The sequence below is a fragment of the Syngnathoides biaculeatus genome, chromosome 14, assembly GCF_019802595.1.
Source record: "Syngnathoides biaculeatus isolate LvHL_M chromosome 14, ASM1980259v1, whole genome shotgun sequence".
Taxonomy (NCBI): Eukaryota; Metazoa; Chordata; class Actinopteri; order Syngnathiformes; family Syngnathidae; genus Syngnathoides; species Syngnathoides biaculeatus.
Window position 1 is genome coordinate 22,496,318 of NC_084653.1, and position 25,033 is coordinate 22,521,350.

At 42.1% G+C, this 25,033-nt stretch overlaps 2 protein-coding genes across 7 annotated transcripts in view; one reads left to right on the plus strand and one right to left on the minus strand.

The window, feature by feature from the left end:
• The window catches only part of LOC133512450 (rho GTPase-activating protein 6-like), a 92,308-nt gene that overhangs the window by 9,385 nt on the left and 57,890 nt on the right, over positions 1-25,033 (plus strand). The window lies entirely within an intron of this gene.
• frmpd4 (FERM and PDZ domain containing 4) lies at positions 118-24,737 on the minus strand. 5 transcript variants are annotated; one of them, XM_061842086.1, is made up of 17 exons: positions 24,516-24,737; positions 19,322-19,438; positions 13,705-13,865; positions 13,400-13,502; positions 12,138-12,183; positions 10,536-10,640; positions 8,514-8,621; positions 8,177-8,308; positions 7,562-7,681; positions 7,275-7,411; positions 6,453-6,579; positions 6,146-6,235; positions 5,876-6,058; positions 5,230-5,362; positions 4,200-5,153; positions 2,375-3,544; positions 118-1,843 (listed from the first exon to the last, which is right to left on the minus strand). In XM_061842086.1, exons 2-17 carry the CDS (start codon positions 19,357-19,359, stop codon positions 699-701), a joined length of 4,752 nt encoding a protein of 1,583 aa, XP_061698070.1. In that variant the 5' UTR covers positions 19,360-19,438; positions 24,516-24,737; the 3' UTR covers positions 118-698. The 5 variants fall into 5 exon arrangements, with proteins under 5 accessions (XP_061698070.1, XP_061698071.1, XP_061698073.1 ...); XM_061842087.1 differs by lacking the exon at positions 24,516-24,737 and adding an exon at positions 24,087-24,504; XM_061842089.1 differs by lacking the exon at positions 24,516-24,737 and adding an exon at positions 22,542-22,583.

Consider the following 25,033-nt stretch of genomic DNA (forward strand, 5'->3'; position numbering starts at 1 on the left):
CATAGTAAATGGTAAAAGCATGAATTATTTTACACAGTTATGAAATTACCCATGAAACTTTGTGTGAAAGTCATGCAAATTGATCAACAAACATTCACTCTGCTTGAGTTATTCAGACGTGACGCCTCAGAAAAAAAAAAAAAGAATACATTATAAATGTGCATGTGCACATGCATACTAAATGGGACAGTGTGGTGTGGTTGTACACAAAAGTACACGTTAGAGTCTTGTTTTGAGGTATTTTAAAGTTTTAATAATGCGGACCCAAACAGATCAAAACGAGAAAAAAAAGACAGGAAGGTGTATACAGTGTTCATGTAATCAAATGAAAAAAGTGCATTCTTTTCATTAAATTGAGTCCTGTGCAATGATTTGTCTGCTGCTATACAGAGTAATTCTCCAACATATTAGATATTTGTACTTTTTACAAAACAACTTAACTATGACGAGTCTTTCATACGACCAATACATAATTTAAATATTTCTCATTATATATTATTAAATACTCGGGTGGAGGTCTGTGTGCATCATCTTAGAAGGCTCAAATCTTTCTAAAATTCTCTGATTCCGATATTTTTACATTAATAAAATATAGTGTATACAAGGCAATATTTTTCTTTTTTTCTCACAGCAATTCACATCGGTAGTTACACCCATGTCTCTTATGTTATGGCTTTAAAATCAGTAATTTGGATACTTTATTTGTTGCACAGTGTTGGCATTACGTGGATTAGTGTGTCTATGATGGCAGACATGTTGGCAGAGTGATGAATTAGTGCCCTCACACGCGGGTCTTCTGGGGAGCTGGCCAAAGACGCTTCAGCTGCTTTCAGCAGATACACGTAGTTGATGATTACGTCATCCACCTTGGCTACCACCTTGCGCCGCTGCGTGTCGCTGCCCAGACCTTCCGCGAGGGACATGCAGGCCTGCGTGAGGCAGCAGAGTGTGTGGAAACTGTGCGTCAGCGTGAGCAGCAACTCCTCCGGGCTGCCGTACTCTGCGGCCATCTGACCGCAAGCGCCGCTCAGTACTTTAGCCTGCGTGACGAGCAGCTGAGAGAACGACTCGGTGTCGGCGTGGCCAGCCTCCGCGTTCTTACCTCTAGACGTGTGGCTGGAACGGAGCAAGCTAACCATCTCTAAGGCGTCCGTCCGTGCAAGTGCAAACCCCGTACGGAGGCTGTAGGTTTTTCCCTTCATTGAATTCACATGAGCCAACCTCTCCTCCAGACTCATTTCAGCCACGTTACTCTGTTTCGCCTTATCGCCAGTTGAGCCGGCAGAGAACATGAGCTGGCAGGGATCATGCTCAGTGTTCTTCTGTCTCCAAATGAAGCAGCAACTAACCGGCCTACGACATCTCCATGCACCTGCATCCAACCGTGCTGCTGCTGACTCTGGCCCCCTTCCGCATGCTGAATTTAAAGTGACCAAACCATGTGACAGACTTTTTGGGATAGTTTTCGTATACAATATGCGCTGAGCTTTTGAGCGATGTTGTGACTCCAATTTCTGACCGGCGCTCTTCCCTGTGAATGTGGCTTTGGTCCTCTCTAACAATGCCTCAAAGCTCCTGGAGCCCGGCATTATGGCGCTCCAGCTTCTCCTGCGTATCGGAACCCTACGTGACTTCCTGAGGCTGCCTTTAAGAAGGTCACATGAGGGTCCGCAAGATGGGGAAGACAGGGCATATAGGTTGGAGTCAGGTCTGGCCCATGTTAGCCCACTGGACTCTGTGCAGCTTGCTAATAACGATGGTGACATGACTGTGTTGGTGTTACTGGTCTCATGACAGACCGCTAAAGAAGTCTCTTCTCCAAGCGTCCTCTGCTGTGCGCAGGCTACACTAGGGGGAGGAGGAAAACAGAGAACTGTTAAGCATCCACTTGACACCATTTGACCATTTCCTATATACTATTTTTATCTTTTAATATGTTGACTATGTTTTACACCATTTGGCTCAACTAGTTGGGATGCGTCACATGATAGCAGCCTCTTGGACCCTTGCAGAAGCACCAAATGCCAACCGGTTTTTGCCTCACGAGTAACATGTAATTGTCCTATTAGTGTGCAAAAATGTCAGACAGTAATAGGAAAAAAAATCATAGAAGAGTTGTTCTATTAGTGCGCTGAATTGTCTTGAGGAGAAATAAAATATTAGCACAGGGACCTTAAGTTCTTATCAAGGACATTGAATAAACGGTGCAATGGCTTTCCATATTTACAGTTATGTAGTTCATATTGCTGCCATGGTTGAAACATACTTCTCGTGTAGAGCGAATGAACTGTTTGTAATTTATTTGTACTTGTTTAAGACATCTGTATTTGAAATGTCGGGAGTCAGTGAGCGGCATGACATTACTTAGTTTTACCTGTGGTTTCTTTGATCTTTGATAATCTGTGACCGCTGTCTCGGCTATTTCCAATTCCAGAATCCGCACTGGTCATTCCCTTGGTCTTCCTCAGTTGCGTGGGTTCCTTATTTTGGGCCGCCGGGGGAATATAGGCCTTTTCCTCAGCGCAAGTTACGTAACTCAGCCCCTTCAGCGAGGACTCGGTCAGTACATGCGTGTTGTCTGTGACACAAAGGGGCGAGTCCATTGGTGTGACACAGCTGCTACTACCCGTGCTACATCCGGCATCGATAGAGGAACACTGAGAACTTTGGAGAGAATGAGCCCCCTCGCTGTGCAAGGATGACAGACGCTTGCTCAAGTGGTATTCGTATACCCTCGTGACATCTTGCTCCGATGACGTCGTCTTAATTTGCTGCTCACCGTCCCGTGAAGCATCAACGCCCTCCGGTCCTTTGGAGGGAGAGCAGGGTTGGGCGTTTAACGGTTGGCTTCTTTCATCTGAGTCCTCTTTCGCTCCCTTCACTGTCAACCTGTCTGTGTGGGAGGCCTGTGACTCATTCAAATATTCTGGTGAAAGATCCTCGTCCATTTTGTTTTCTGCCGTTCTGTGCAGCCATTTTTGATGGCGGTCTTTGAGGGGAGTTCGCCCCAGATCTAGCTGATTGACGTAATAGGAATCCCTCACTGTGAAGGTGTTATACTTCCCAACGAGATGCAGAGGTTCCTCTTTAGCAAGCTCTTGGGAAGTTACATGCGATCTTTCTGAGCGGTCACAGGTGTCTCGTTGTGTTCGGTTCTCCAAGTCCCCCTCCTTTGGTCTGTGTCTGCTCATAAGTGAGCCAATATGCATCTTAGTGAAGTACTCACTCACGGATTTTATTTCCATGGTCTCTGGCTCCATCTCACCACCGTCAGAGTGGAAAAGCTGGGAGGAGGCAGTGGGAGCAGATTTCAGGTCCTCACCCTGATCGTCCTGCGCAGTCCTGGCTCCACTTGAACTCAGTCCCTCTGTCTTTTCATCATTCATGGCTTGGTAACCGTCCGTCACTGCTACATGCATTCTCAAGTGGTGGTCCGAGTGTCTTTGAGCGGTGGCCAGTTCTGAACTTTCCGTCATCTCGGATGAATTTGTCTCATTGCCGGAATCTGAGGACTCTGGACTAAATGCTCGTGATATTTCTACACCTAAGTTCCACAGAAAAACAAAAAAATGTAAATTAATAGGCGCATTCATTGTAGGCAACTATGAAACGATCATATGAAACGAGTGAAAGGGAAAGATGGTAGTTGACTGATGACTAACTTATTTTAGATAATAGAAAAATATAGCGTTCTCCTTAGCAACACATCCATTTTTATTAGTAAAACAATTCATCAAAATGAGAATCAAAATCGTAAGTAATAGAAAGGCACTCGATAGCTACAAAGGCTTCTTTCCAGGTCCTATTTTGAGATAACAATGAAAGATTACTGAGAATACAATATTTTATAAATGTGAACGATGAAAGATTCCTGAGAATATTTTCTAAATTTGAAGACCTTAATCAAGGAATGTAGCTTTACAGATGCCAGTTTACAAATAGTTTGCAACAGTAGTCACACACATTTTATGTTTAGGTGCAAAGAAACAAACAGAAAAAAAAAAAAATAAATATTCATAAATAAACAGCATGGTAATGAACGTGAATGCATACGCACATATGAATGAAGAAACACACAAATGGAAATCTAGAACGAAATGGACTTTATTGGAAAAAAAATGAACAGCAAGAAACAAAAAGTGGATGGCTGGAGTATTTGTGACGTTAATGAATGAATGTTACAATAGTAAATGGGGAACCTGTGCTGTTCTCAGGGTGTGCGGGTTCCTCAGATGCAGCAAGGGCCTCCAGTGCTTGCAAAGTGGATACGACAGCTTCATCGAGGGGCTCCCCCTGGCTCTGAGCTCTGTGGGCCGAGACTGAATCTATGAGAGACACGGGGATATCGTTGCAGCCTCCCTGGGCCTGACTCCCAGCTTCCTGCTGCTCCTCCTCGTCAGAGCTGTCCCTGAAGCCGGGCGGAGGAGCGGCAATGGCCAGGTTTAGAGAGTGCAGCAGTACGTCACTGTCCTCCTCATCGTTACCCTCCGGTGGCGGGGGGAGGGAGGTCAAGTCAATGATGTCATCACTGGACCCTGAGAGCGAGAGCAATGTGGGCTTGTCAGTGTCACTCATTACCATGTCCTCTTCGCAGCTGATGTCATCCTCGTCTTCTGCGTCATCCGTTGTCTCTGCATAGCAGATATCATGCAACAGCGGCTCCTCAAACATTTTGGTGGAATATTGATACCCATCCCCGTCTTCTAGGGCATCCATCATCTTGTAGTCCTCCTCAAGACGCCTGTATAATGGGCTGTGATTGTCGATAATCTCTGAACTGTCATCCATCAGTCTTTGGTAGCCCAGATTTTGGGGGTTTACAGAGTCTAAGGGAGGATCTCCGAATATGAAAGACACCTTTGCATTCCTACAGGGTTCTTGACCTTTGGTTCTTGGGACATTAAGGTACGTTTGGGTCGGTGGGACCCTGCAGAACTCCGCTCTCTCAACCATATGAATTGAGTGCTGAGCCTGGTGGAGCTCAGTTATGTAGGATGGTTGGTCTTCGCATCTGCTGCGGTCAAGGTATTCACACTCCTGGTCTGAGAAGTCCTGGCTGTACCTCTGGTTGTTTCTGCCTTCATATCCCTTTTGAGGTGTGCTATATGTGCACTCAATGGGCTGGTAGTTCTGCTTGACCCTTGCTGCATGGCCTGCAAAGAGGAGCACAAATTAAAATAAAGCTATGGCATGCACCAAGATATTCTTTCATAAAAAATGTGGACGTACTTGTATCCATGCTGTCGGTGTTCCTGGCCACATTAAAGATAGAGCGCCGAGAGTCCACCAGTAATCTATAATATCCAGCAGTAAGACACGCCAGATTCATTGCATCAACGGATTCCATTAAAAGAGTGATGGGCTGTAAAAAAAAGGGGCAGATAAGTAAACTAACTGCTGTTGGATGAAAAAATATCACAACCCTTTGAAATTTCTTCAATTTCCGCATAAACTGGTCATAAAATGTGGTGTGACCTTCATCTAAATCAGAGGTGCCCAGACTTTTTGACCCCAAGATCTACTTTTCGAGGGTTAATGTTATGTTGCCTCCTATATTTAGAATACAGAAATAGCTTTATGTGTCGACCAGTCGGTCGCGATCGATGCATTGAGCACCCCTGATCTAAATCATAAGAATATGATGAAGCATGGTGGCGGGTTCATCGTGGTGTGGCATGCTTTCCTCCCACAGGGTCTCATATTAGTTTAAGCAGACTGTTTATTCTTGTAATCTGATGAATATGAGGCAATATTTAATGACCAATTCATGGAGAAATGTAAGAAATAGGGGTTCACATACTTTCTCCTCCCACTGTAAATAGCTGATTCGTAATAATTTATAGTGACTTGTGTAAAACTGTACAAAAGATTCCACCTTAACATCCAGAACATGGAGGTCCACTCGAACTTTGTTTTCATCTTCTGCGTACATCTCGATGCGATTGACATGGCTGAAATCAGCCAGAAGTGCCACTAGGTTGGTTTTGGTGTTAATCACATGGCTGATGCCATATTTAGGACCAACCAGCAAGGTCACTTCAGTATGCTTCTCACCTTGCTGTAAAAAGAATCAGCACTACTATCACTTCCCCATGCACACTGAACTTGTTAGAAGTAGTCTGATGTTCAAGACGGTTTCACTTACAATAAGTGTAGACTTAAACACTCGACCTCCGTAAAGCCTCAAGTCGCTCAGATACTTCAGATAATGGACCTTAGCCTGCAAGGCGGTCAGCTGCAATGTGCAACATTAGATGGAGTCAGAAATGATTCAAATGACGATTTCTCAGCAATTTCCTGTGAATCTTAGTCAGAGTAAAACAGTTTGTTCCACAACCATATCAGATGTGTTATGAAAATCCAGCTGGAGAGAAAACATTTTCAGGTGTGGAGGGTAAAGGGATAAATGTGGATGACAGAAGTACTATAAGTGCAAGTTCTTTTGCTTTCACCTTTTTACCAGGTGGAACCAGATTCTGGTTGGTTTTGAGGATGTGACTGAGGGCTTTTTTGATGTTCTTCTCTTTCATGCTGGACAACACCGCAGGAGGCAGGAACAAGGCCAGCCCCCACTCCTTCCTGTAGATATCCAATTCAAAAACATTACAGAAGGTCAATCAATTGTGAGCGAAGAACAGTAACATCTTCCGTTTTAATTAATCAGCGCATACGGCCCTGGCATGCGACTGTTTGGCTTCTCAACTCAGCAGCAGCTCGTGCTGCTTTTTGTACTGCACAGCACTGGCTCGCCTCAGGTGGTGGGATTTATACTTCAAATAGTACCTACGACTGGAAACTGAAAGTCGCCACACAGTGACTGCATCAGATGGAACGAGACATGCTAACAAACCACAACAACGAAGGACAACCGTCTGTGACTGTCCGCAGCCCAATCAAGAGTAACATCTGGTGTTAGCATACCGTGTGTTTTGTTTTTCCAAGTAATTTCCTGCTGTGCATCCTAAAATGCCGCGTTGAAGACAAATCTGCTTGACCAATCGGGGTACTGACTTGGACTTCACACTTTTGGCTGACCACATATTCAAAATCGTACCATGGAGTATCAATTAAAAGGTAGCAACAACGAATCGAGCTGAAGAGATACCGAACAGTGGAAAACGGCAGTATCCTCGGAGCATTATATCATTACACTGCTATTAAAAATGTATTGGTATGGACCTGGACAAGAATGAGTAAATGGCTGTATATTTTTGATATTCCCTCCCTTTCATTTTCAGCACCATGTCACGCTAGGTGAAATCCTTTCTACTTACTCAATATACTTGAGGGAGACTTTCTGAGATTGCTTGGTGTTGATGGTTAGAATATACATTTGCAGGGCAGCCAGACGGAGGGCGGTGTCATATTTCAGCTCTGACCCAAATCGCTCCAGTACCACGTCGTTACAGCTCTGTCGATGTCACAGAGGGATAGGACAAGATGCTACATTACTGAGCGAACGATTACAAGGGCAGAACTCGAGAATAGAATGAACATGGATCTAATTAAACTTGGCAGTACGTACTAACCATATCTATAATATTGATCTATTGTTACTCACCTGGACGTAGAGGTACTCAAATGCTATCGCGTCTCTCCTTAGCAGCTCTAATGGGTCCTTTGGGACAAAAGTGATGCGAAAAAAACACTTCATCTTGTGTGACCCCGGCCTCTTTGTCACCTAGAGGATTAGCCAAAGATAAACAGTGTCATATTAAGTTAAACGTTCGTATTTGCATATTTTTTGAGAGCTTCTGTAGTATGCATCACCCATTTATTAGTGACCCACTACAGGCTCAATTGGTGTCAAGATAATAATGTTTGATGTATCATGGTTATTTTCTTCCTTGAGCATAATAAATACAGTATCATGATGGAGGCATCTTGAAAATAATTTGTTTCATTTGAGCAGATTTTAATGGAACTTTTAGAGTTGAACATAACAGTTGTAGAATTCAGAAGTAGATCAAAATGCTTGGAATAAATATGCCTCTGAAGTTATATTTTGGTGTTATTTAAAATCACAAGATTGGATCGGGACCACCCTGCTTGGGTATAAAATCAAACTGTTTTCCTGGATCTACATTCTCAAGAGCAGTGACTTCCCAAATTTTGTGGTCTTTGTACGCATCCGATGTAAAAGGAACTCTTGACCTTTTAACGTTAGGATACTCACCTGAGTCAGCATCTCTTGCTCATGCAGAAGCATCAGTTTACTGGCCGATCCTTCAGCTCTATGCTCCAGAATCAGAGAGAAATGTTCGATGCTCTTTATGGATAGCTTCTCTTGTAGCGTCAAGATGACATCCTTTTCCAAACAGAAATGTCAAGTCATTACAACTTTCAAAGTAATACAGGAAACTGTTGTCTTAAGGTATGTAACAATAAGTCAAATTAAAACTGATAATCTGACTTAAGATACAACCCAAAGGCCACAGTGAATATTTTTGTTGTTGTTGCAGTACAAAGCTGGTTCAGATCATACAACAATATTTGATAGCGTTGGCACCGACCTTAATAGATGTGTTGCTGTCAAATTTAAATGATTTAGTCTGACCATTCTCCAGGTAGACCTTTAGAACATTTGGCATGAAAAGAAGTGAGTTGTCCTTCACAGTTTCCTGAGACAGGAATGAAAACAAGACTCAGAGGAAAACATAACAGAAATACTGTTAAATGTGTGTCTGCTTTTTTTTACTGTTGTGTGGAGACATACTGTAGGTCAAAAGAAGACCGGAAACAGCTGGCCTGGCTATTTATCGTTTTTCACAGACCCAAGAGATAACAAACATGAGCCCATAACAAGATACCCTCTTACAAACCGAATACATTATTTGAAGACCGAGGCAGGTAATTAGGAGGTACGAGTCCCCTATTTCTTTTAAATCTCAGTTCGTAATTATAGATAACAAAATAAAACAGTTGTTAAAATAAAACTTTCAATGCGAAGGCATTTTGCTTTGAATCTTAATTCACAATTGAAAGGCTAATGTAGGCTTTCAAATTTGACCTGTATATATATATATATATATATCTCTTCTTCTTTTTGGTCGCCACAGCGTGTCATCTTTTTCCATCTGAGCCCATCTCGTGCATCCTGCTCTCTAACACGCACTGTCCTCATGTCCTCCCTCACCACATCCATCAACCTTTTCTTTGGTCTTCCTCTCGCTCGTTTGCCTGGCAGCTTCATCCTCAGCACCCTTCTACCAATATACTCACTCTCTCGCCTAAGAACATGTCCAAACCATCTAAGTCTGCTCTCTCGAACCTTGTCTCCAAAACATCCAACTTTGGCTGTCCCTCTCACGAGCTCATGTCTAATCCTATCCAACCTGTTCACACCAAGCGAGAACCTCAACATTTTCATTTCTGCCACCTCCAGTTCTGCTTCCTGTTGTTTTTTCAGTGCCTACCGTCTCTTATTTGTACATCATGGCCGGCCTCACCAATGTTTTATAAACTTTGCCCTTCATCCGAGCGGAAATTCTTCTGTCTCATAGAACTCCAGACACTTTCCGCCAACTGTTCCACCCCGCTTGGACCCTTTTCTCCACTTCCTTACCATGCTCTCCTTTGCTCTGGATTGTTAACCCCAAGTATTTGAAGTCGTCCACCCTCGCTATCTCTTCTCCCTGGAGTTCACTCCACACCTCTCATTCACGCACAATTATTCTGTTTTACTTCAGCTAATCTTCATTCCTCTCCTTTCCAGTGCATGCCGCCATCTTTCTAATTGTTCCTCCGCCTGCTCCCTGCTTTCACTGCTGATCACAATATCATCTGCGAACATCATGGTCCAAGGGGATTGCAGTCTAACCTCGTCTGTCAGCCTATCCATCACTACCACAAACAGGAAGGGGCTCAGCACGGACCCCTGATGCAGTCCCTCCTCCACCTTAAATTCTTGTGACACACCTACGGCACATCTCACCGCTGTTCTGCTGCTCTCATACATGTCCTGTACTATTCTAACATATTTCTCCGCCACGCCGGACTTGCGCATGCAGTACCACAGTTCCTCTCTTGGTACATTTCCACGAGAATCCTCAAGGCAAATAATACATCTGTGGTACTCTTTCTAAGCATGAAACAATTATATATATATATATATATATATATATATATATTTTTTTTTTTTTTTTTTACTGGACTTTAGATTCAGCACTTCATGAACTCATCTGTTTTTGATGTTTTAATGGTTTTAATGGTTAAGTTAGACCCACTATCTCGTGTTTTTAGACTCCTAGCAATACACTTTCTGACTCATCAGTTGTTTTTAGTTGTCTTAATGCAAAGTAAAGCGATGCATCATTTGTTTCTAAGTCATTTCCCTCAGTTAACACACTTTGCAGTTGCTCTGTTTTTGTGACACATTTTATAAACCAGTAAATGGCTTTGCGAGAGCAAGTGCCTCCATCTGTCAGTCACGCCTACACACTTTCTATTCCAGAGTGATGAAAAGAAATATTTGCTTATCTGCACTGTGTCAGCTTTGAAAACACAAAAAAAACATTGCGTGAGCGACGACTTACAGGAACCTGGCCATTGATAATGACTTCTTCGGCGAAACGGACTTTGACGGGGTTTGTCTTTAACTTGGCCTTTTTGGCTGCACTGATGAACGCAGACTTGGGTGACTTTGAAAGGAGAAAACGAGATTTTTAAAGGACAGTCAGGTCTGTGTAAAATGAGTTTTATACACTTGTTCCCATCTTTGCCCACATTCTTTTAAATGTAATAACCCCGCTTACCATCAAGAGTGTCATTGAGGCTGCACAGAAATGTCTGGTAAATGGAAGTAATTACAGACTCAAATAGAAGAGATGCTTGGTCCTCTTGAACGTTATGAAACTACACAAATTCTTTCCTTTTTTTGCATTTGACCCCTCCTTGGATATTCCGCAATCCGTGTCACTGACCAATCAGAGGCCAGAGATCTGCATAAACCAAAGCCCGTTTTTGCTCCCGCCATTTTCTCAGACAACATTGCATGGTCCAGTATACGTTTTGTTAGCGTTTTATCGCGTATTTGGGTTATTTAACAAAAAATATGGTTAAGAGGTGTAGTCACGGACTTTGTAATAGTGACGACAGGTATCCTGAAAGGCTAGTTGGTGGAGTTCGATTCGTACCCTTTCCACAACCGAAGACCCAGTACGAAAAAATGCCTTCGATGGATCAAACTTCGTGGAAGACCGCATCATCAACTAAATCCATCTAATATCAACCGGAACAGATATGTTTGCACGAAGGTATGCCCTATATTTGATTTTCAATACATGTCTCGTATAAATGAATTCAAAGTTCTTCGCTAGCATAACACCGCTACGTGTGAACGATTGACACACTTATTCTTTGTTGATCGATATTTAGCGATGATCGGACTGCACAAACGTGTCGCTTTCTTGCTGGCTCGCGGCCGAAGCTTAACCAGACTGTGTTTGACTAAGTTTGATTTTTAATACACGTCTCGTATAAATGAATGAGACGTTCTTCGCTAGCATAACATTGCTACGTGTGTATGATTGAATGAAGTCAGAAGCATGGCGTCTCTCTCAGTTCAGAATGTATTGTATTTAGAATCTATAGTATATCGTTGATTTGAATGAAATCAGAAGCATGGCGTCTGTCTCAGTTAATGTATTGTGTTGTATTTGCCATTTTTTACGAATTGTTTGTCTTACGTCAGCGCACGTGGTGTGACGTCACTACGAGAGGCGTGGTTATGTGGCCTGTACGGAGGGGTCAATTGAAATGGTTCTATAAAGTTAATTGCTTATTGAAGTCAAGAAATTGTTTAATCATAGAAAAGCGCTGTTGATTCATGTCGGACAATAAGGGCCTTGGAAAAATGGATGCATTTTGGAGACAAAGTGTTCCAGTCGCTCCAACATATAAACTAATGATCCGAGCTTATTTTGATGGAAAGTTAACTACAATTCGAGTGACTGAGATTTGGCTCAGTTTTGGTCACCATCTGGTGTTTTGTGGCTGGCAAGTGTTGGCTTGTTATTGAGTTCATTTGAGGTCTTCCAAAGATCTGATGTTACAGTTACAGTGGCAACACATTTGGTCTGGTGACACATTTTTTGTCTCAGCACCGAACAAATGAGCATCGAACTGAAAACACTTACCGGGTATGGCTGAACAACAGTCAACAAGATGGACTCCTTGCAGCTCCTGTAAAAATAACACATAGATAGATTATGTCCTTATGCTTTGGGTCAAAAGGACTCATCATCCAACCAAATATTGTCCTGTTTTGGATTATTATTATTATTTTTTTTTAAATTGGAGTGTAATTCTGCTTTTGGCGGCTCTGTGTTCCCTGGAGAAGACAGAAACTGCGAAGGAGCAGCCACACTGGGCGCGTTTCCCTAAATGAGTCTCATCCATGTCACATGTTGTACTGCGGCCACATGCTCACATTCAAGATTTCAATTTCTTTGCCAATCTGTCTGCCCATCATCTCGAACCCATGTTACCAGTTATTTTTTTTGGATCATCATCCTCATTCTCATGTGCCGCCACCTGTCATCAGTCGGTCAAATATTCCGAGATCAAATGCAATTCCTTCTGGGATTCTGGTCTAAATTTGTATTTTGAAACCATTTCTCAGTAAGGACATATAAATAATATCTCTACCACCCCCCCTAAAAGAAAAAAAGAACTTTAATTTTTTTAAAGTTATTTTGGATTTGAATATTTTAACTGCGCTTTTAACTACTGCTATTTAGCAAAATCAGCTGAGGAGATTTGGAAAATGCAGAATTCAAATTTTTTTAACAGCATTGGGGGTGACCTTAATTATCAAATTTCAAAGTGTACAATAAGGTTCCACTGTACAAATGGTCACACTTCTTCTTTTCCTTTCGGCTTGTACAGTTAGGGGTCGCCATAGCGTGTCACGTCAGGTGAACGCACATTTGTTTGGCACAGTTTTACGCCGGATGCCCTTCCTGACGCAACCGCTCTGCATTCTAGCTGGGGAGAGAAGCTTACAGCACCTGGTATTCCTAGGCGGTCACGCATCCAAGTACTAACCAGGGCCAAACCCGCTTAGCTCCCGATATCGGATGAGATCAGGCATTCTGAGGGTTATGTATCTCGTAATACTTTGGTAAAAGAATTTTCAAGTATATCGGGTTGGTTCAAGTGGAGTTGCAAGTCTTGTAGCGTTCTGCCCTGTCTAAAGTCATCAAATGTATGCACAAAACATCTCATTTAGTAAAGGTGGGTTTTAAAGACTCTTTATTCTCGCAGCGCGGTGGCCACCAACAGAATCATTATCCATCGTAGGCTGATTTGAACATTTTAATAATTTGCATGAAAATGCATAAGAACTGCTACACAGTGTTATACGGATAAGTAAAAGTGTCTTCTTGTGCTGTCCTACCTGACAAGGTCAATAACCCTCTCCCTGGGTGCGGAACTGACTGGCTCATCATTGATCATGATGATCTCGTCCCCGGGGATGAGCTTGCCTTCCGATGGACCCCCTGTTCACACATACCAAACACGTTTAACATAAAAATGAACATTTTTTTTCATCATTTCCTGTGCCACGAGGTATGAGCGGTTGCTTGTTCACAGAGTCTTGGGAAAATCGATTTTGTCCCTTTAGCCATTTGGGAGTATTTGCCTTCCTCCAGAGCTATACTGTTGATAATGGGATGGGTATTAAAAGCTTTGTCACTTCACCTGGTGTGACTGAGCGGACCACCACAGGTTTCTCACTGCCTGCCACAAATCCAAAGCCAAGTACCGGGTCTCGTCTCATCTCCACCTTCCGGGGTGCTGGTGGCACAAACTTGTCTCCATCTAGGCGAACCTCTTCCAAGGAGTTGCTCTGGCTGAATTGGCTGTGAAAATGACATTAATGATTGGGCCGTCAATATTAAAATAAATTACAGTGTTTTATTCCAAAGTAGGCGGCACGGTGGTCAGCCGGAAAACGTTGGCCTCACAGTTCTGAGGTCCCGGGTTAAATCACGGACCCACCTGTGTGGAGTTTGCATGTTCTCCCCGTGCCGGCGTGTGTTTTCTCCGGCACTCCGGTTTCTTCCCACATCCCAAAAACCTGCACCATTAATTGGACACTCTAAATTGGCCGTAGGTGTGATTGTGAGTGTTACTGTTTGTATCTATTTGCCCTGCGATTGCCTGGCAACCAGTTCAGAGTGTACCCCGCCTCCTTCCCATTGACAGCTGGGATAGGCTCCAGCACTCCCCGTGACCCTTGTGAGGATAAGCGTCTGAGAAAGTGGATGCATGGATACTCCAGTTTTTTTGCTCTCTGAGATGGTTTTGCATGCAAAGCAAATACTGATAATATGCCAGCCAGAATGAAAACATACTGTATTACTGTACTGTAATAGTTTGATAATATTTTTTTTGTTTTGTCCTTTGGAGTCCAAGGGCTTGATTTACTAAAGTTTTGCATGTGCAAAAACAAGGTCAAATGTGTGCACGCAACGAGATGAGCAAGTTGATGTATGAACCCGCCGCAACTCAGGGTTGCATCTGGCAAATGTGCTAAATTGCTGCGCAGTTCATTTTGTGCGTCGTACGAGTGTATGCAAATTGGGTAATTTAGCAAGGGTAGTGTGAGTCATCAAAGCTGCAACAAAATGCGCTGGTGAATTCTACATCTTATATCAGGAAAGACAGGCAGGTGAACTCAGGTGTAATGTAGTGCTCGTGTAGCACAGGCAAGATGAGAGGCAGTAGATATGAACATTTTTAAAAACCAATCACAATGATTACAAGATATCTTTTACTCAGCAATACAGTTTTTTTTTCAGTTTCAAAGAGCTGATTTGGGTCGATGACAACCTACGACAAAACTTATTTCCCTGTATTTTCTTGGAATGAATGAGTGAAATCTGTTAGAGTGAGTGAACAAGCAATTTAGCATCCAATGTTTGTGATGTTAGTAAATCAGCCCTTAAGAGTGGATTTTTAAAAAAATAAATATTTCTATATAAATTGTCTGATATGGTGGACAGCAACACCGAAGTGGAGAAATAGTGATGCTGTTTCTCAGGGTCCATGACTGACCTAGCAAATAGTAATTTATATTGGCATCAAAGGGACCCACAGTGAGCAGTTGTTCCAATGTTCCAGCTCGTGGCGTGGCGTGCAGTTTTCTAGCACTATTTTCAGTCATTTGTGGAGGCTTTGGCGACATTCTGAAAACACCCGTTTTTCATGTAATGTAGTTTCTACAAGAGGCTGTGACAATGGCGGGAACTGTCCTCTTTCTATGACAACCAGAACGTTCATAACCGCAAAGCATTTTGTATTTTCAACCTTTACCTTGTCGAGAATTTTTCAGCACAGAATCGCAAGCAGAATCCGTAGGGTGCCGGCAGTGTCGTTTAATTAAAGCCCTTTGCCTAGTCAGTGTGTAATTCACATTTATTCTTGACACGTATGCTATTCGACAATAATTACTAACAATTAACCGGTCACGACACAAAGACACAGCAAAATTTGTCACTCGCCCAAAACAAGAAATAGGGGCAAACGCACAGCACAAAGCTCATGGTAGTGAACATTTCATTCTTATCCACACCATTAAAAATAGCTTTTGAAGCTTTTTGACAAACAACAAAGACCAACCAAGGACCTTTTTAAAGTGTGGTTTGTGTAGTGAGCATACTGATATCAAAATCAAAGGTTCAGAACTGCATCATTAGCTAACTTTGTGTCTGGTTTTTAATGGCAGGTCAAACAGATTCCGCAGTTCAATATGTAATCTCCATTAAGGAGCGTCCCTTGGGTCTTATGCAACACCTGATGGTAAAGCGTAGAATTATTGAATGGTTGTTGGAAATGTTTACACTGATTTTAATTTGTATTTTACTATTTTCAAGTAGCACACTCTGGCCTTTGAAACACTGCAGCGCTCTTATTGGGCTCTCACCATATGTTACGGAGGGCCTCTTGAAATGAGTTTTCTTTGCTTTTAAAATTATTCACAGGCTAAATAAACCGCTCGAAAATAAACCATTGGAAAGTTGAGAAAATTTGTGTTCACCCCATTTCATTGGAATCAATGCAGAAATTGGTTCGATACCGTTCCCGTATGCTTTCATTCTGGAAAATAAAATATGTTAGACATGTCTGATCAAGAATAGACCCCCTAAAGAGTATCAAAAAGCCGGTTCGGTTACTTTTGGTTGTATCCTGCATTCCTTCAAGCACAAATTTATCCTTGAGCTTTTGTCTCATTGTGACCACTTTTGAACCAACCTTGACCAGGTTGGTTGTGCTAAGTTGCAAGGCTCACCACAAAATACAAAACTCTTGATTCACAAGGTCAAGATTAAGAACCAACACCTCGTATAAATGATGAAGTTCCCGTCCGGAAAGGATTCATAGCTCCTGACCTAATGGCAGGAATGTAAATTTGCAATAATTCAAATCTTGATGCGCTGTTTACCTTCCAACTCTGTGTCAGCGCATTGAGTGTAACTAATGCACCACTTAATTTCCAATTGTCCCTGATGGACACGGAGCCATTCTGCCCTGTAATTTTTAAACATATTTTTCCGTCTCGAAAAAGTAGTCAACATATTTTGACAAACATAAGAATTTATCATTCACTGTTTTTTTTTTTTTTTTTTTTTTTTTTTTTTTTAAATCCTCCAAGTGAGAAATTAAACAGATTGTCAAAACCACATGGACCTGCACCGTCTCTTCCCCAGAACCGGCCACCTGCTAAACATGGCTTCTTTCCCGTTGTACAGAAAGCCGTGCATGTGACGGATCCTAATTATACCCATTAGCAGCTAGCATAGCTCCACTTTGAAAGGTGTGCGTACGGCATTCGCAGTTTGTGCGGATTTGAATTTCATTTTGTTCAATGGACCAGTGCCACAAAAAACAGACAGCCGTGGCATCACGCCGACAACATTTGTCCCAGAAGAACATTGTACAGTGTTTATCCCCGTTCTCTGCTCACACCTGCTCCTTCCGTGAAAGTTCCAGGCCACAATCGTTCCCACTCTTGTGCGGCGGTCCAAAAGTGTTGCCGAGCAAATCTGCGGTATTGTGCGTCACTTGCGCATCATCTATTTATCCACATACGTAATGCAAATGTAGCTAACCTGTGGATCTGTAGTGCCTTTTTTTTTTTTATCTTGCCAAACCTGTCATGTAAAGACTGTATAGTGCTTTGGTGACTTAGTATCATCCAATTTGTCAGATGTATTATACATGGGGCAATTCCTGCCTATGATTAAGACATGACAGAGTAACTTTTATCTGTTCCTATCAGCTGTATCACTTGCATTTTTTTTTCTTTTGGTTGTACACTTTCTTATGCCAGCAAACAAGTTGGAACTGAATCAACAGTGCCTCTGTTGCGTGTCGCCAATGAGCGCACTCCAATTTCCCTCAATAGCCCGGAATCATCAATTCCACATCATCGCTGGAATTCATTATCAATTCTTCTATTGTTATACTCATACCTAACTCTACTACTTCAGTGACTACTACATTTTTATTTGTGCAACTACCCCTCTACACACACGCTCTCAATATTTTTGTTGGGGGGTAGAGAGGTGATAGTGGAAAAGGAGGGGGAGGCGCACATTCATGGCACGTATTATATCGTTTAAACCACTATAGTCGTATTATTATTTATTTGTCTTCCCTCAACATTTTGTGTTGCACTTCAACAATGGACTCCTTGGCATCACCCAGATGGTGGAAAATTGTTGCATTCTAATGCGTTTGCAACACTGATATTTTGTATTAGACACCCACTTCATCTGTAACATGAAAAGTTATCCACAGTTTACAAAAACCTTTGCCATTAGATACGCCTCAAGCAAGCTACTGGGCACGTCAAGAGCGTTCTGGAGAATATGGATTATGCTTTCGTCTGTACCTCATTATTTTTTGACACGACTGACATGTAAGGGCTGAGGATAGTTCAGGTTATATTTTTTGTCATCGATGTACTAATCTACCGCATTTCCACACTAAGGCGCACCAGATTATAAGGCGCACCTTCAATGAATGGCCTATTTGAAAACTTTTTTAATATATAAAGCACACCACATTATAAGGCCCATAGAATAGACACTACAGTAGAGACTGGGGTTATGTTATGCACCCATTAGATGGAGCTGCACTAAAGGCTCCATATTGATCCATATATAAGGCTTTTACGTGCGCCTTATAGTGTGGAAAATATGGTAATTGTCAGTCCTTTTAAAGATCACTCTATGGAGTTATTCAATTACTGACTGAGCTGTGACATCCATGAATTCATTGGATTTAGCACTACTTATTCTAGATCATGGGATCAGAAGTTTTCATCAAATCGTATTTGCGACGATTTTCGACCCTCTTCCAGAATCACTCCCTCGACTGCATCACATTGTTTTAATCCAGTGTGTCACAGTCTTAATAATATATGGCCACTGGTTTATTTACAGTATACGCCGATGTCACGCAGACATGTTCCTTTAAGGAATATTACCAACTTGCATTGTGCCTGGCGGCCTGGGCACGCTCAGATGGCCAGTGACAGACATACAAGCGGACATTTGATTATTCATGAGTCTCGCACAAATTTTGACAACCGGGGTTTGACGCCAGAACAGACTCGGTGAATCTGCCTCATGCAGATGTACTCTCTGACTGCATCCACCGCTCTCACTTCTTATATAACACCTCTCCACATCACGCACGCCGGGCTACAACCCTTGTGTGACTAGGCTTCACCTCCTCTTTTGGTGCATCATGTAAATACGCAAGCCAGAGAGGCAAACTGAAGATAAATCGATAGACTATCCGATATGGTTCTTACAGTCCGAGCACTTTCTCTGCAATTACAATCTTAAAAAGTATGCTCCAGAGTAGGTCATAATAGGTCCGGTCGATAGAAGAACACTTTCACATTATTTGAGGACATGCAGAACAAAGGCTGTTTACCTTTACCTGACAATTAATTAAGCCAGAATCCTCTGAGGGATGAATCAAGCAGCAGTGCAAAAGCAAATTGCCGCCCGAGTAAATTTTGTTGGGAGAAAAAAAAAAAAAAAAGTCCTCTTCTGCTTTCGGGAGACTGCGTTCAGAGTGTGGTGGGTGTGTGAGAGGAAGAGTGTGGTGTGCAGGGCATAGAAAAAGAGAAAGAAAGAGAGAGAGAGACAGAGAGCGCACAGCAGGGTAGGAGAAAGGCGAATCAGTATTCCGAATGCACAGATGGAGACGCCGTGGAGGCAGTGACGCTGCTGGAATAATCATAGCTTTGCCAAGTGGCCTGAAACATCTGCGGGTTAAAGCTCCTTTATACACTCACTTGATGTAGCAGTCACGCCCCTCTCTATTGGCGCCCATGTCCCATCCATTGGGGGGTCCCTGCGAGGTACCCCACGTCCCTGAAGGGGGTGGCCAGCCTGACGACTTGGTCCTGTGGCTGCGGAGGGTAGAGGAAAAGAGGGATCACATGGAGACCATGAAAAACCAAAGTCGTGGCCTTGAGACAGAATTTTAATTCGGACCCAGAGGCATACGTAGACAAGGTTTTGAATAGTTTTCCTTTGAGACTTGGGCTTTCCGATATGCCGTTTCTTATCTATCCCACCATTTCTTGTACTTTTTCTGCTGTTCAGGGAAGGTTGTTTCCTTTCCCAGCTGACTTTAGTGGAAAAGGAAGTGAAAAAGCTTGGACTGATCGCAAATCACTCAAATTGCTGACACATAAAGCATACAAATATCCAACCATTATCTGAGCCGCTTACACTCACAACAGTCCTGGGCGGACTGGCCTTGGCTCAGGAGATGAGGTACACCCTAAAATGGTTGCCAGCGAATCGCAGGGCACATAGAGACAAACAACTGGTCGCACTCACAATCACACCTAAGGCCAATTTAATGCAGGTTTTTGGGATATAGGAGGAAACCAGAGTGCCCGGAGAAAACCCACACGGGCACGGGGAGAACATGCAAACTCCACACAGTTGGGACCGGGATTTTAACCCCGGTCCACAGAACCCTTAGGCAGATGCTGTAACCTGTCGCCTACTCTCCCGCCACCTACAAATATTTCCAATAAAAACATTGTGTGTCTTAAGAAAGTTATGAAAGCGTTTTCAGCCATTTTTGTAGATCTATGTGAATGGGAATCCTCTTGTTGTGAAAACTTTAGCCATCAATTCAACAAAGGTTTGCTGTGACTCAATCTCTCGGATTTTGGATTTTGTAACCTTCATGAGATTTATTCATTGCATTCAAAAATATTAAAACTAAAACAGGCTTCAAAATATGATGTTATTCGATAAGGTTACAATTGGGGCTGATTGGATATCCCTATGTGTTACCTGAAGCATGAGTTGAAATTACCTCAAAGACGAGCTTGCACTATTTTGATTTCTTTCAGCTATTTAGCAACCTGGGAATGCAAAAATATATTTATTCTGTATCGAGATATCTGAATTATAACGGAAATAAATGAGCTGCGGACTCAAGCGATAAGAAATTGCAGTGCGATGAACTGTGCACGGTTGAGTACTAAAATACAGATCACATTAATTATGTAAGCATGATTCACCCTTGTTCTTATGGCAGGCATGAAATTGCTTTTGATTTCTTGAAAGTCAGCACATACTGACTAGAAGAGGCCTGGACAAGTTCTCCACTCAAGAACTTTGAATCTGATGCAGTCGAAAGCAAACACAAAATTTAGCAGGATTCAGAAATGTTGACCAGAGAATAAAGGCAACAAGTTATCCACAAAACAATCGACCCTCGCTGAGTCTCCGAAGGACCGTTGTTGTCTCTCGTGGTGGTTCATGATCGACAGGCCACAGACTGGCACAAGGTCAGGTCCTGATACTTTGTGTTGTGGGATCTTACTGTCCTCAGTGACATCTTGCAGATGAAAAAGGTAGCACTTACAAGATGGCTTTTTACGTTTAATAGATAAATATTCAAGATCTTGGAAGAATAAATGTTCTATAAATTCACTGAAGACAACTGTTGGGGTGCACAGAGATGTTGTCGCCGTATTGACTGGCCAGCTTCTTCAAATGTGTAAAGCAATTCTTTGATCTACATGAACGCTTGAATGTCTAACTGGGAGTGTGGGGTGATTAGAGAACAGTGAACCAATAAGACAGTGGGAAGTGAAGCAAACAACCTTTTGGTACCGTTTCCTGAGAAATAGTTTGTTTTTGCAAGTAATAAAATTAGTTTAGCTGGTTTCCAGCTCCTTTTCATTTATTTATACCCCACTTTCATATTTTGTAGATTTTTGCAAAGGCAAGCCTTAACTCTTGTCTTGATTTTGAGTTGATCCAGAAGTTGGTCAAATTTTTGACTGTTGTAGCTCCTCAAAACCCTGAGTTTACCCTGGTCTCATCTCCTTGAATTCATGTTCTTTACTTGGTCCAACATATTTCTAGCCTTGGTCTTGAATTGGCGTCATCTTCTCAAAGTTTTGGTCTTTACTTTCTCTGCAGTCCTCAAAAACGTGGTCTGTTATTAACTCGGCCTTGTTCATGATTTGATCTCATCTCTTTGAAGTGTTGTTCTTGACTTAGTCTTACATTGTCTGTCTTGGTCTTGAATTAGGAGTCATCTGAAAATATTATCAAATCTCCTCAAACATTTGGTCTCATATTGCCTCAGTATTGATCTCGATTTGGTCTCGACCAACCTTGATCTAGTTCTTGACTTGCTCTCATCCGCTGCAGTCTTGTCCTTTACTTACATTGTCTCATCACGTCAAGCCTTCATCTTGACTTGGTCTCATGTTTCCTTGGTCTTGACTGAGTTTCATGCCTTCAAACTTTATTGTTATTGATTTCCTCTTATCTCTTAAAATCTTTGTCTCAACTTCCCTCAACCTTGGACTCATCTATTCTAGTACTTACCCTTGCTTTTGTCTAACATCGCCTTGACTTTGATCTTGACTTGACTAGATGTCTTCAATGTCTTGGTCTTGACTTTCTTTGTCGTCATCTTCTTTTCCTTTCGGGTTGTAGGGGTCGCCACAGCGTGTCATCTTTTTCCATCTAAGCCTATCTCGTGCATCTTCCTCTCTAACACCCACTGTCCTCATGTCTTCCCTCACAACATCCATCAACCTTTTCTTTAGTCTTCCTCTCCTTCTTTTGCCTGGCATCTCCATCCTCAGCACCCTTCTACCAATATACTCACTCTCTCGCCTATGGACATGTCCAAACCATCTAAGTCTGCTCTCTCGAACCTAGTCTCCAAAACATCCAACTTTGGCTGTCCCTCTAATTTGGAGTTTCTTGACTTGACTTTCTTTGTCTGATGTTGGTCTTAATTTGGTTTCCTCAAAATCTGACCCTTGACTTTGTCGACTCATCTCAAGATCTTACCTGTAACTCAGTAAAATAAAGATGATTCCGATGTGATCTTCCCAACACTACTACAATGACTACAACTATATATTTATTCTTTTGAAATTGTACACCATCCTACGTTTGTCTTCCTTTGTGACCGCTACCTACCCCCTGATGATATGTTGGCAAAAGAATTTGTACTGCTACCTGTACTTGGATAATTTTGTCTCGGTTCATTCCCTGTCTTTGTATCCGCACACTGACTTCACTATGAAGGCAGTGGTATTAAGTAATGTCACTTCAAAGCCTCGTCTTCTGTGTAACAGGGCTCTTGACATCCATTATTCAGAGCCTCCCTGTTTCTCCTTCTAAATGCTTCCCTAGTTATTGTAGCGGCCGTAATAAGTTGTGTGCGGTGTGCTCGCGTCTGCATGGGTGCATATGGTAATGCGGTTCGTGTCCGCTAGCATGCCCCCACTCGCATGTGTACACGTGCCCGCGACATGAGATGTGAACAATCTGACACCCTCTCATTAGCACCGCAGCAGTGTTTTGCCACAAAATGTATGAAGGTGATGAGGTACATGCCGAGCAGTTCATCTGAGGGAATGTGTTTCCTTTCCAAAAGTGCTCGCAGTGTATGAGTTTACCGATTCGCGGATGTATTTGACACAGAGCACATTTGCTGGGAGAAGGCCTCGGTGGTGTATATTTAGAACGGCAGCTCAAATGCGTGTGGACACGGGGGCAAGCTGTCGAGGTACAAAAAAGTGAGGTGCATTTTTAGCTTTCATATTTGCACATTTTCAACAGAAATTCATCAAAAAGAATTTGTTTTTTACAGTTGTCTAGGATTGATGATTTTAAAGGAGCAGAAACATTTTGCACATTTTCACGTCTTCAAAATTTCCATTGCAATGAATCAATAGATTTGATTACCGTATTTTCCGCACTATAAGGCGCACCTAAAAGCCTTTATATTTCTCAAAAGTCGACAGTGCGCTTTATAATCCGGTGCGCCTTATACATGGATCAATATTGAACCTTTAGTGCAGCTCCATCTAATGGATGCCTAATGTAACCCCAGCTGTCTACTGTAGCGTCTATCTATGTGCCCCTATAATGCGGTGCGCCTTATAATGCGGTGTGCCTTATCGTGCGGAAAATACGGTATCTTAATTATTGTACTTTGGTTTGTTTTTGAAGTTTATGAAAACCAACACTTATGCAAATAGATTGGAAAAGCATTATGTTTGGCCCCTTTAAATGTCATCCAAATGTTTCAATTTTGGATATTAAACATGAAATAGTTAACTGCTAAACTTTGTTGCTAAACAAAACGGCGCTTCCTCCTCCTCCTTGATGAATTTAAGAGTGGAATCTTACCACACGTTGATGACCAATGCCTTCCCTACTATTTGATAATTATATTAGACATACATAAAGCTTTAAAAGACAAATTAGTTCCCAGAAACGCTCGATTCTTCTGCTTTGTTTCTTCCATTTTTTTCTCAATCTCTCCCTTTTTTTTAAACTTTTTTAACCACTTCTTTACTTTCTTTAACCATCGGTATGTCCAATTAACTGTGCCTGGCCATTATTTGCCTTAAAAGATTTATACATAATTGACCATAAAATGTATTGAGAGTTTGTAACTAATGAAAAAAACAATCCTTGAATTATACAATAACTAAATATGGAATAACTGAACCATTATAACTAACGAGATTAACCAGTTGATGTAGTACTTACGTTTTCAGATAATTTTCCCTTAAAATTGTTCTCCCACTTCACAAATCGTCTCTTTAAATCCATTTCTTGCTACTTTTCCTGAGCACGATGCCGTTGAGTTGCAGGACTCGGGTTCGCAGAGACGCTAAATAGTGATCACCCTATGGTGGACGGTGAAAACGATCTCCGCGCTCACGTAAATAAATGATGGCTACAGAGTCGCACCGGACGAAGTCGTCGAAAGCCAAGCGGGGAAACCATGGCGGCAAAATTCATGAACAGGTTACCCAAGAGTCACGGTGTGAACGATTAATAAATGTGCGTCCTTCGAGGATGTTTTGATGTCAAATTAACATGGAGTGCTTTCAAATAATTATGTTTGCACATTACTTTTTCCAAACTTCTTTTCAGCAGAAATAAAAAAAAGAATAATTAAAAAAGCGGACTCACTGAATAGAAAAGCTATCTTTTTAAAGATGAAGGTTGAAAGGGAGCAGTTGATTTCAAATCCGAACGGCAGATCGCAATCAAAATCCAGCCAATTTAAGACTTCACATCTTGCATCTTAATTAGAACGTCTTCCAAAGTTATCAGTAAGTACTTTGAGTTATGCTTTTGTGGGAGATGGGAACGGATCACTTTTCAGCCCTTCATCAAATGTGCATGACCAACGTGATCCTTGCTTTATCACTGTAGCTCACTTGCGCTTTCATCTCTTTTGAATAGCATGAAGGCTTCTAGTGTGTTATGAAACGCTGTAATCCTGTTCCATGTGCGCGGTGACTATGCATTATAGAAAGGAAAAGCCATATCCCAAGAGGAGGACATCCCAACACACACACATACTCAAACTACTTTGCATAATTCACATTGATTATCCTCATTAGGTGTAGCGACATGCAATCAAACCACACAAACACCTGCAAGCATTTTTTCAGCGTTTTAAGGAAAATCATCGAAAGCGTTGC

Excerpts from the sequence above, each read along its gene's own strand:
- frmpd4 (XM_061842086.1), bottom strand. The coding sequence starts at position 19,359 with ATGGGCGCCAATAGAGAGGGGCGTGACTGCTACATCAA. Across the intron at positions 13,503-13,704 it reads GGTCCGCTCAGTCACACCAG|GGGGTCCATCGGAAGGCAAG; the intron begins GTGAAGTGACAA and ends ATGTGTGAACAG. Across the intron at positions 6,580-7,274 it reads GTCTCCCTCAAGTATATTGA|GAAGGAGTGGGGGCTGGCCT; the intron begins GTAAGTAGAAAG and ends GGATATCTACAG.